This window comes from Esox lucius, chromosome 3, assembly GCF_011004845.1.
Source record: "Esox lucius isolate fEsoLuc1 chromosome 3, fEsoLuc1.pri, whole genome shotgun sequence".
NCBI classification, from domain to species: domain Eukaryota; kingdom Metazoa; phylum Chordata; class Actinopteri; order Esociformes; family Esocidae; genus Esox; species Esox lucius.
In genome coordinates this window covers 27,211,191-27,223,272 of record NC_047571.1, presented here as the reverse complement: position 1 = coordinate 27,223,272, position 12,082 = coordinate 27,211,191, and the positions used below count along the sequence as shown (strand labels likewise).

Genomic DNA, 12,082 nt, shown 5'->3' with positions numbered 1-12,082 from the left:
ATGTTTCTCGCCAGGTATTACCTGACAACTCATGACAGTAGCAATCCAAATGCTGTAATTTTGGCGTTTTAATAATGCTTTCAAACACATAAAATTCCAAAACTGAACTTGGCAACACAGGAAAACATTTAAACATTAACAATAGTACATGTATCTTTTTGTAAATCTTCTTGATGGCATGGTGTGTGAGATAGAACAATTTACCATCTTTTGAAGGCCTGGGCATGAGGTAATTCCTAGTCACGGCTAGGATATTGGACCTATTCTGTTACTCACAGGTAGTGTGATGTTTTTGCATCATATCATCTAAGCGCAAACCCAACTCCAGGCAGCCATGATAATAAACTCCCATATAACCTAAGTGTTGTGCTGTGAGTAACTGGGATGTATTGTTCAGAACACAACCGGCTCTGGAGAAGCCTTTGGTTCTGCACCAGCATAGTGTCTTTTTCACCGCCATCTTTTTGACACATCTCAAGGGATGGTAGAGGTATTTTCTCATAAAATGTAAATGTTTGAAAAGAACCCCTGTGAAGTCAACGTATAAAATTTGTTTTACTTTACAATCCCATTTCGCAAAGATGAAACACCTTGTACAGCTTTAAACAGTTCAAAAACAAAATAGTGACATGCAGCAGGTCAACCTGACCAGGAAAAATGAAAACATTTAAAAGCCTTTGGTTCTCCACATTTACGGTATATACACTCCTTATAGCGTGTCATGTAGAATGACTTCAATGTGATTTCTTGGCATTAAAAAAAATACCAACTGCTTTTTGTTTTCAGCATTGTCATATAATAGGTGAACCATTTGGCCACAACCTTTGTGATTACATACTTTTTTTTTTGTCACTTGAAAACAGCCATTTTAACAATCAGCCCGTCACACGCTTCGACTGCACACGTCTTCCGTTTTGTGGAAATACCAGACCATATTTAAAAAGCAACATCGATCTTTGAGATCATTCATACTGAATGCGGGGAAGGCAGTCGCTGAAAAGAAGGCGGTTTGCGGTAAACAACCGTCCAATGAGAGAGCGGTTGCCTTAAGAAGTCCAGTCCATAGCATTCGGTTGTCTTGTGAGGTATCAATCCATAGATATGTAACTGTAGCTGTATAAAATTTTGCCCAACTCAAGTGCACCCTAAATAGTAGTCAGGAGTCAGTCCATATGCCTTGCTAATTGAGCTCCCTGGCTGATCTACTCCAACACATAAAATTCATAACCTCTGAAGTGGTGAAATGTTTGTGGACGATTTAAGATTTCGGTGGAATCATTGGTCTAGTTCCATTTCAGCCCTTAACACCTTTCGTCCTCCCACTTGCTGTACGTTAACTAAAGACCCCTCTAAGTTAGGTGACGACCCCTCAGCAAAAGGCCCAAAACAACAACAACTGAGTACAGTTCCGTAACACAGCTTTTTTTTTTAATAGCCGACCATCTGTCCTTGTGGGTGTTGAAAGTCATGGTATCGAAACCGCAGAGGAGACGTGGGAAATGAGAAATGGTTCCAGTGACCTCAACTGGCGTGACAGTGTTGTACGTATGTAAAGTAATCCCTATGGCATGCAGATGGCCAGGCTGGCTCCAGTTGCCACGACAGGGCGTGGTAGGTGTCCTGGCTCCAAAACCCAGCTGGCACCGGGCTGGCACGGAGAACAGCTCCGCCCACGGAGACGAGTACAGTACGCATGACGTCCAGCTGGCGCCAGTCATGGATCACACAGATGGATCGGGATGAGTCAGAGGAACCTGTCGCTGGCGTCGGGGGTCGGGTTACTGCCCGGGGACGTAGGGCCAGCTGATGGAGCTTCCGGACAGCTGCATGTCGCGGATGAGCGTTTCGATCGGCGTCTTGCCCACCAGGCGCATGAAGAAGAGCTGGGAGATGAGGTTGGCGGGCACGGCGCGCAGGGCGGGCAGGCGGAGGAGCAGGCGGCCGAAGCGCTGCGGCTGGCCCGGGTACTGCATCCGCTCGTACTCCGTCAGAGCCACCTGGGCCTTCTCCTGCAGGGACTCCACGTGGACCGGGTCGGTCAGCCCGCACGCATCTGTGGGGGAGGGCGATAGCATGTCAGTGGACATGGCTGCATTTGGCTGGCTCCAACACACACACACACACACACACACACACACACACACACACAAGACTGTAACCGACGATTAACAAGGTTGTTTGTCCTTTCCGTGTTGTATAAACGGCATCGTCTGTATGTTTTGTTGATATACTCTAAACTTTATAGGTCACGTAGATCAAATGTTGTAGATCATGCAACGTAAATACATTATATGCAGATGCACATTGCCCAACTGGACACCATGGCCATCAGCATTTCTTTCCCAAAATGGGTCTAGCTGCTTTCCAGCATGATATCCTCTAGAAAGTGACCACATCACTACTTTGATTGGTCTCAGAAACTGTTGGACTGGAGCCGGCTTAACATGAAACCCACCACAATGCCGTTCTAAGGCGGCAGTTTGACTGAATGTGTGACTCCATCGATACCGAGCAGCGTCCATGTTTTAGGACGAGTCGTCAGGCAGACCTTAAGAGACGCAAGGTGGCCTGTTGGTCGTCCGAAAGGAACTAAACCCGCAACTCCGAAGGCGAAGGCCGTGTCCTTCTGTCCCTGAGAAAGGCAGTTCACCCTAAATGCTCCTCCCCCATAACATTCATACCCGGGTCACTGCCGAAAGAATTGGTTCTGAATCAACTTGCCTGGTTAAATAATGGTAAACTTAAAAATGACATTACCCACTGAAGACAACACTGCTACGAAAGATCTGTCCTCTGCACATGCCTTGCTGTGCCATTAGGGGGTGCCACACCTCAAATCTACCAGTATACCAGGGCTGTCATAGTTTAGTCAACAGGTGCCTGGTTAGATACGGTTTCCCTTCAGATGGGTAGGTAAAACGACGCAACGTGTATCAGCGTGAAGGTCGTCGCGTTCGAGTTCACACTTTGTACGTCGGCCCGCGCTTCAGCCACGGCACGTAGCAGGTCAACCCCATGAAACAGAAGTCCAAGATCCACGCTGAAGACGTTTTAACACACACCCGCACTCCAACAGACCACACGGGCTCACCTGGTGAGAAGAGGGCGATGGCCTTGAGGCAGCTGTACTCGGCCGAGTCCACCTGGAGCCGGGTCAGCTTGTCCACCTGGTCCTGGAACACCCTCACCTGGTCCATGAAGGACACCACCCGCTCGGCGGACATGGGCGACGAGTGGAAGCCGGCGGCGGCCAGCAGCGGGGCCATGTGGAGGGGTAGGGCGGACTGGGCCGCATTCAGGATGAACAGCTCGCTCCAGCTCAGCCGGAGTAGAGCCACCTGCTCCGACACGGGCAGCTCCGGGAAGTAGGGGATGTTCCGGGCCCACTCGATGGTGCTGAACAGCAGCCTGGCGGCCAGCTCGCAGATGTTGTCAATGCCCATGACGGCGGAGCCCGCGCCGGCCGCCTGGCCTTGCTGGCCGTACTGGTGACCGTAGCGGCTGCTCGGGTAGGGCTCGGCCCGCAGCAGCTGGGAGATGAGCTCCGAAACCGGCTGACCGCCGTTGTTGTTGCCACCGCTGCTGTTGTTGTAGAACTCCGCCCCGCCGACGCCCCCCACCGGGGTGCCCGTGGGGCTCAGGCTGGAGTGTGAGGGGGGGATGCGCCCGCGCTGAACTGCTGGGGTGGGGATGGGGGCACAAAGGGGGAGGGGGGGGGGTCGGGGGGAATAGGTGGCAGGGACACGGGGGGGGTGGGGGGGGGGGGTTAGGATTTGGGGTTGGCAGGGGCAGAAGTTGAAAATGAGTCTGGCATGCTCTCTGGCAGGAGGAGGTCTCGGCAGATTATAAACAGACGTCGTGACCAGATTAGGGCCATCTAATTCCAGATTATAATTCCAGATTAAAAAGAGGGCACAATGGGGTGAAGACAGGGTCCTTAGTCAGAGAGGGTGAGACAGAGGGCTCAAACTTTCAGAATCCTCACAGTGAAGGCTATCGCACCGAATAAAACAAAGACAGGCAAAATCTCCATTAAAATTTAATTTCCATGAAGATTAATTCTCCGCTGGCAGAGTTAATCTTTTTCTATGTAAAGATTTGTATTACCAAAACTGGGGATCAAAGATGACAATATTGCCTTTGTTTTCAGATTTATTGCTTTCAAATTAAAAGGAAATAATTTTGTCTCTTTGTTAGGATTAACTGGAGCGTGGCCATATCAAACACTGCTAGGATCCTCGGAGCCATTGTTAACATATCAAGCCATTTGGGTGAGTAATTTGACCTTGAGAGGGAAATGGAAGTTCCTCTAACATGCTCCTACGTTGGGAACAGGTAACTCAAGGCATCACTGTTAGACAGAGGAGGCAGCATTCACGGTTCCACTCTGCTTTGTGCAACAGCCCAGCCGAATCACCGTGGGCGACAACGTCTATCACTTTGAGCTCCCGGGCACAGCCGGTTCATCTTCTAATAAAGCCTCATGTCAGGGGATAATGTGTTAGTACAGGGATTCAATACGCTAGTGTAAGACGACATGATACAACCAGACCAACAGTATAACAAATCACAAGAGATGCAATGCAATATTTATATTAAAACCGTTTACATCACAATCTATCACGCTGGATAAAAGGGTCTGCTCAATTACTATTTCCAAATATAGAATCAATCCATCACTCTCATACAGGGCAATTGAGGGTTAATGGTTGAGCGTAAGGACAGAACGACAGAAGCAGGAGGACAGGCTTAACCTTTACATTACTGGTCAGATGCTCTAACCGCTAAGCTATCTGCCGCCCCCTAAAAACAACCAACCGTGCAGGGTTATATTACTCTGGGCCTGGACAATAGCCGACAGGTGTAGACTGATGTGTGTGTGTGTGTGTGTGTGAACGACTGGTTTTTGGGCATACAGGTGGCTCATGCAGTAGCACTCTCACTTGCTCAGGCAGGCGCTAGATTGAATGACAAATCACACTGCATCACGCCGGTACGCGTAGCGAGCTTAGCCGTGCTAGGGCCACGACAGTCATGCAACAAGCGCACAACAATTTAATGGTGAAAGTGTAAACTAAACAGGTCTGTTTTTAGGGGCGGAAATAAACCATTGACTCAGATTGAACTGTATAAAACAATATTCTGCATAGGGGACTACAGAGGACTCTGAAGCACAACATATGATGTATTCATTACAACTTGTACAACGATTACCAGCTAAACGTTTAAAAATAAATATATATATATATATATATATATATCCATCCATCCATCCATCCATCCATCCATCCATCCATCTTCTTCCGCTTATCCGGGGCCGGGTCGCGGTCGCGGATATATATTATAGAAAAAACTCCTTGAACTTGTCAGGTGGCAATATGCAACTGAAACGGTTTTGTTTGAAGGGATATAAACACACCAGTTAATGCTGGTCACATTCACATCTATGTGACTTAAAGCCTGTACTGGGAGTGTATAAACCAAGAACTAGAGAAAAATGCCCTTTATTGCATTTCACAGCCCTATCATATACGTAAAAATATGCTACTATGTATGGACAGGATAAGTACCTTCTTTGCGCATGCCTACGCGAAAGCACTTCTTCAGGCGGCAGAACTGGCACTGGTTGCGGTGATGTTGGTCGATCTGGCACTCTCGATTCGACCTGAAAAAAAACAACATTTCTCATCAGAAACATGGAACTAGAATAGTCAGATTTCCGTCTTGCTAACTAGTTAACGCAAAGACATATCTTCAACAAACTAGAAGGTCAGAAATGTCTGTTTCTTAGTTCCAACTAGCATGTCAACCTTGCGTCATCACTGCGTGCCAAACTGGAAGTCTGACAGCCCAACTAACACTTGGAGGAAAGGCTAGCAGGCTAACTTGCTTAGCACTTTGCAGGGGCCAAGCTAATCACCTCTGAATCAATCAACTGTTAGTACCATGTTTTGCTAAAGTGAGTAGAACTTGGCTGGACAAAGTAACTTGCTTGGCACTAAACCGCTCCAACTACCACAGCCTTTAACAGCACCACCTGGCATGTCTACAAAATGAGTGAACCCCTCCCATTAAGTCGAGTTACAGTATCTTAAGGATACCATTTTTATTTGAAAATCTTCGCAAGGTGCCTCTACCTCACAAAATAAATAGCTTACGAAAGAAACAACTAAATAAGCTTAAAACACCCGGAAAAGTGAGTTTAGTCACACTAAAACTGGTTTCAGGAGATTCACCCATACAATCGTGTTTAGGACCAAATCCAAGTCATTCCTGAGATGATCCATTGCATTAATATTGCATCACTGCTCATCGATTTTTCATATGGGCAGAATGGCTGATGTAAGGATGGCTAGATAGCAGGGGGGAAGATATTAAAATAGTCACCATCATCACCTGGGAGGAGAAATAACTAAAATCAAGGAACATCGCACCACAAAAGAAAAGGTCAGAACACAGTGGAACAACACAGTGACACACAACAGAGACGTCTGTGCCACAGTCCGTTGTCGTCCATGGTAAACATCCGCCAACGACAGGCATTTGGCGAGAACCTACGCCGGTACTGCCTGCGAGACTGCCTGCGAGACTGCCTGCGAGACTGCCTGCGAGACTGCCTGCGAGACTGCCTGCGAGACTGCCTGCGAGACTGCCTGCGAGACTGCCGTGCTCTATAGTAACGGCTTAGAGCTCTCCGACAACTGTCCATCCAACTCCAAGACCGGTTGTTTACACCGCCGGCGCGACAATGTGCCGGCCTCTCACCTGCAGGTGTAGTTGAGGTTGCGGCGGATGCTCCGCTTGAAGAAGCTCTTGCAGCCCTCACAGGTGAACACGCCGTAGTGTTTCCCGCTGGACTTGTCCCCGCACACCACACAGTCCACCACGCACCCTTTGTCGTCGTCCCCAGCCTCCATGTCGCTGCCCCCGGCCTGGGGCGAACCGTCCTCCTCCTCGCCCCGCAGGTAGCCCTTCTCCCCCAGCCCGTTGGTGCCCCCGTTGGGATCTCCCCAGCCCCCGCTCACCATGGCCATTGCTTGGTCAACAGACCAGAGGAAGAATGGGAGACAGCCGCAGGCTTTGGGTTGCTGCCGTTTGAACTTCACTCGGCTCCCTTTTCGGTCCTCCCTTCAGAGGTCAGCATATATTGGTTCCGAGTCTTCATTTATTATGTTGGCCTTGTGGTCTTTAAAAGAAACCTAAAACATTACAAGGTATAGTCAAAATACACACCTTAATTGCATATATGCAACAATATAAATGGTGTTTATAAACAGTGTGCTGTAGGGAATGTTTGTCTAAATAGAACAGCTGTTCTGTCTCCTCCCCCTTCACTATGAACTGGAAATAGTTTTCATGTTTTACCTTAAACTTTGTTTTTTCATGCGTTTGGCCCCCAAGGCCTGATTTTGTTCTTTCTCCGGTTTCAATTATTTACTTTTTCCTCTCTCCCCTTTGGCCCAAGTGCTCAGATGGCAGTCTTTTAGATGAGCTTGCTGTTCAGTAGAATGCTTCACGCTTTAGCCAAGAAAAAGACCCTTAAACAAAAAACAATAAATCAACATCTATAAAAAAAAAATACTAAAAAAACAACTCAACCCATTGACGGGCACTTGGCATATAATTCTCATTCCTTGCTATCAACAATGTGTGAAAAATAACCTTGCTAGAGTACAGTAACCCGTAACACACTTATGTAAATGAAGCAGTGGCCACCCTTGTTAAACAGTCATGCCATTTGCTTTCATGTGTTCATTACAGTAGTCCTGCTATCTCTGTAATCTTAATGACCTCAATGGCGCCATTAAAAAGAAAAAATACAGCAAACCTGCATGCTTGCTTACCGTTGGAGGTACATTCATAAAGTGTCACAACGTCTTTATGAGAAATCGCCCTTGCTGCCACGTTAAATGTGAGTCAGGGTACAGACAGTGCGAGGCAAGAGACCGCTTTTCCAGCAGTCCTCTGCTTTGAGCACCAACCACATTCTGGTTGACAAAGAGCTCCCTTCCAGGTCACCACTAGCAAAACAATGTTTCGTAGCTAAGTGTATAGTTATATCCTCAAGGCACAGAAATAACGACTATCGAGTCCAGACCGCGACAGTCTACCCCCCCCCCCCGCCCCAAGTTACAGTAGCTCTCTTCAAAACGATATTTTGCTCAAGGAAGTGCCCTTCTCTTCCTTGTTTGTTGTTGAATAGGGCTATGCTACAGCTAGCAATATCTTCTCTGGTGGTTGCTATATCAGTCTCTGATTTAGTTCCTCCAAAAATAAACAGCACAGATGAGATTAGAAGTAGAAAAAGCCTTCTTTCCACCTCTCAAGTCAGAGGAGCGGCTGGCAATGAACTTGCGTTAGTCTCACCCTTCGGTCTTTTGTCAGTGCTTGACCACAAACGACTTGCGGCCTAGCCCTTTGCTCCGAACGTGTGGGTGCTTCCCGTGGCTGAGGCGAGGGGGATGGGATGGGGCCTTTCTCTCCTCCTTTTGGCTCCACAGTCCACAAATTGAATAAAAAAAAAAAAGAAGGCTTTGCTCTCGACAGACTCGCTGTTGTGAGCAACCACACAGACTGTCCTCTCTTTCGTAGTGTTTTCTCCTTCTCCCTCCGTTTTCCTCAGCCTGTGAGACCAGAGAGAGGGAGGGAGGGAGAGAGAAAGCGAGAGAGAGAGAGCAAGCAATGGGGAACAAGGCAGGGGGAGGGGGAGGGGCATGTGTGTGTGGTTAGGGATTTGACACTGCCATTCAAGCCCTACGGTTGCTATGGCACCCGCTTCCTTATATGGACATTGGAGTCAAAGAGCAGAGAGTGGGCTGTTGGGCTGCACGCACACATGCACGCGCGCACAAACAGAAAAATAACGTCGTTTTTTCCCCCTGTATAGAGGCACGACCTGAAGGCCTGACTCTTAGCACACTGCTGGAGTTTACGCGGACCATGCCAAACAACTCTAAGGCCTATGACAAATACACAAGATACCTATCAGCTAGCGTGGTTATGTCTGGTCTCCGGCCACATTGGGTGGCCTCTTTAGGATTTTCACCAGAATTTGTTTCTTTGCTCTGTTTCCACAGTCTACTTGACTTTAAAATAATTGAAAAGTATGATGAATCCCCCCTGATAACGCAACACTGATTAATCTACAAAGTTTGACTTGATAATAACAATGACATGAAGTGTATCTTTTCCCTGTCTTGCATTAGCCCTGCATATGATAGCTTGCGCTTTGATCCCGCTCGTAGCCCATGAATAGACAGCTTAAGAACCCTCTTATTATGCTGAAGAAAACGCCACATTTAATTTGTCGCCATTTCACAAAGACTCTCTGTCCCCCCACTCTTTCGCTTTGTGCAGCACATGGTGATTTGTGTCTGAGGTTAGCCCAAAGGTCACCAAGACTTTCACAACCCTTGCCTTGCTAAGCCCAGGGTCATCGTGTATTAAGAAATAAAGGGAAGGGGGTGGGAATAACCGTGGCAAAGAGTGATGAAAAATATAATGAATGATATCGGTCGTAGTATATTGAATGGATTTGAACCGAGACAATAATTTTTCTGTCACTATAAAAAGCTATTTTCCCAACACACCGACTTTCCTTTCTTTCCTTGTCTAGGGAATGTCAAGACCTAGATAAGACAGATAATTCAATGACATTCCCGATCCCAAACCCTTTCCCTGACTGTGTCCGAGGGACAGCGTTGTATTGTCCAGCGCATTGTGTGGCTAAAATGGCTCGTCAGAGGTGTGTGTTAATCTGAAGGAAAGTTCCTTCAATAAAGTCAATGTGTCTGTGGACTGACCTCTATTGTTGGTCAAGAGGAGCCTCCCCAAATAGAGTCCTTGTGTGTGTGGGCGTGTGTGTGTTTTCAAAATCTGTGACCTAGGGTGGTCTAGCAGTCTAAGCTGACTCTTCCCATGCACCCACATACTCCCTCCTCCACAAAAAACACGCAGATACACGAATTGCGTTGCAAAATAACGATGCTTTAGCTAAAACCGTTTGAACCCATGACTCCTCCTGGATTTCCACAGCGGCTGGTTGCCATGCCAACAGGCGCCGCTGACCGACTGCCACTGTAGCAGGGGTTTGGCACATTCCTAAGAGTGCTTGTTCAACAGTCACATTACACGGCACGTAACTTACATGGCTCCCACTCACAACGTTACACCCATACAGCTGCTAGAGATCGAGAAACCAACCCCGAAGAGATGCATGTTCACCTTTAGTTTGATGTCTCAAACGTTTGCATTGGTTCAACACTGTTAGGGTATGTGTGTTTGTGTGCGTGCAGGATGATGTGCCTTGGCCTTTGAACTGCCCGTCAGGAATGTGGTGGCTCTTGTGGGAGGTCAGACGCAAACGACGCCTGCCGAGCTCAGTTGACAATGAGTCAACAGCCAGGTGCAAACACCACACACACAACCTTGTTTGTTTTTCTGTCCATGTGGGGACCAGAAAGCCCTAAAACTGTTATCCTAACCCTAACCTCAACCTCAATAATATAAACGCAGGAGGTATGACCTCACAATACTACTCTAAACTATTAAGCCAGAATAGCCTTTTTGCCTTGTGGGAACCCCCTACAAAAACCTTGTGGGAACCGATTGTCAGGTTTCAATATCTTTCTGGGGATTTCTGGTCCCAACGTGTACAGTATAGTAAAACTTGTATCTAAATACAAAAGTGCAAGCTGATATTAGTCACCAACGCATTACTGCCTGGGTAAATACAGCCCCTGAAAGCCATGAATGACATCTCTGTAATTTGAGATGTACTGTAGCTATCATGGCGCCTTCATTCCATTAGTGCAGATTCAATCAGTTAACTGATCATTAGCCGACAGCAGCCAACAGAACTCACTGATGTTCCCTTCCAGAAAAAGTTTACTCTGTTTGATCTAAGGCTAACTCTGATGATTTGACATCACAAACCCTCCACACAAAATATGTTGTTGTTGCTGAGTACTCCCACAACACAACAAAACGCTGTAATCATTAGAACCCGCAACTCTGGACCTGCCCCAGTCACTCCCAATAATCAATGTTTTAATGGAAACCCAGGGGTTTGGCGGCTGTGTATTCAAGCATATCGACATATGGAAGGTAGCACCAGGTTTTCGCCATGAACTGATAATGGACGCCACTGCAGTTTACACAACAGGGACATTTTCATCATGCACCAATGATTATCAAGCAGTTTGACCTGCAGGGAAAGCTTCTGTCTTCGAGACATGCTTCCCCTTTGACCCAAAAGGAATGGGCAAGCCTGGAAACAAAAACAAGGTCCTTTGTCTGAGTCAAAGGAAAACATCTGCTGACTGTGGATGGATTAAGCTTGGGCATTCATCAGTCTTTTGAGAGTTAAGATGTTTGGAGGAAACCAAAATCCATCGATTAGAGTTTCTGGTTCTAAGGCTTAAAAGACATGGTTTGGCATATGCATATAGCATTCAGAATACCTCCAGACTCTGTGAATACAGTAGTCATACAGCATTCAGAATACCTCCAGACCTTGTAAATATATAGAATACAGTAGTCATATCACAAGCCTACAGAAGCCTTGAGCTTACCATAGCAAGTGATTTATTTTATAACAGTTGTTTATCTAGATTAATGCTTGTGGCTGCCTCCTAGTTGAATAAGAAAAAGTTCATATTAAAAAAAAAAAAAAACTCAGCTTTTAAAAACAAATCACTCCTGTTTTGATATTGCCATGCAAACAAATGATTAATAATTAATCCAAACTCAACAATGGCACAACATTTTCATGTCACATTGAAATGTAAAAATATTTGTAGAAACTATCTGCTATACTGTATGCTATTTTACCAGAATTGCCATTGCCAAATCTGAGAAGGAATATTCATTTTTAATGATGCACATTATTTTGGAGCATTTTAATGCTTTGTATGATAGAAAGATACAGTAGAGAAAAATAACAGTTGGCCATTCTGTGTCTCAATGTATTACCATCTTAATAATTTTGTTGATATTTAGAGCTACATTCAATAAAATCTGCGTTTGACATGAGCTCTATTGTGGGTTTGAATTCATCCCATAATTGCATATTTATTTTCCA

General features: G+C 46.4%; 1 protein-coding gene across 3 annotated transcripts; it reads right to left on the bottom strand.

The window, feature by feature from the left end:
* Positions 1-50: 50 nt before the first annotated feature.
* Positions 51-8,667, bottom strand: nr2f6a (nuclear receptor subfamily 2, group F, member 6a). Of its 3 annotated transcripts, none has more exons than XM_013133009.3 (6): positions 7,845-8,667; positions 7,366-7,538; positions 6,766-7,199; positions 5,571-5,665; positions 3,092-3,679; positions 51-2,053 (listed from the first exon to the last, which is right to left on the bottom strand). In XM_013133009.3, the coding sequence occupies exons 3-6, from the start codon at positions 7,032-7,034 to the stop codon at positions 1,779-1,781; spliced, it is 1,227 nt and encodes a 408-aa protein (XP_012988463.2). In that variant the 5' UTR covers positions 7,035-7,199; positions 7,366-7,538; positions 7,845-8,667; the 3' UTR covers positions 51-1,778. The 3 variants fall into 3 exon arrangements, with proteins under 3 accessions (XP_012988463.2, XP_012988462.2, XP_010892352.2); XM_013133008.3 differs by having other exon boundaries at positions 8,368-8,667; XM_010894050.3 differs by having other exon boundaries at positions 3,092-3,676; positions 8,368-8,667.
* Positions 8,668-12,082: the final 3,415 nt, after the last annotated feature.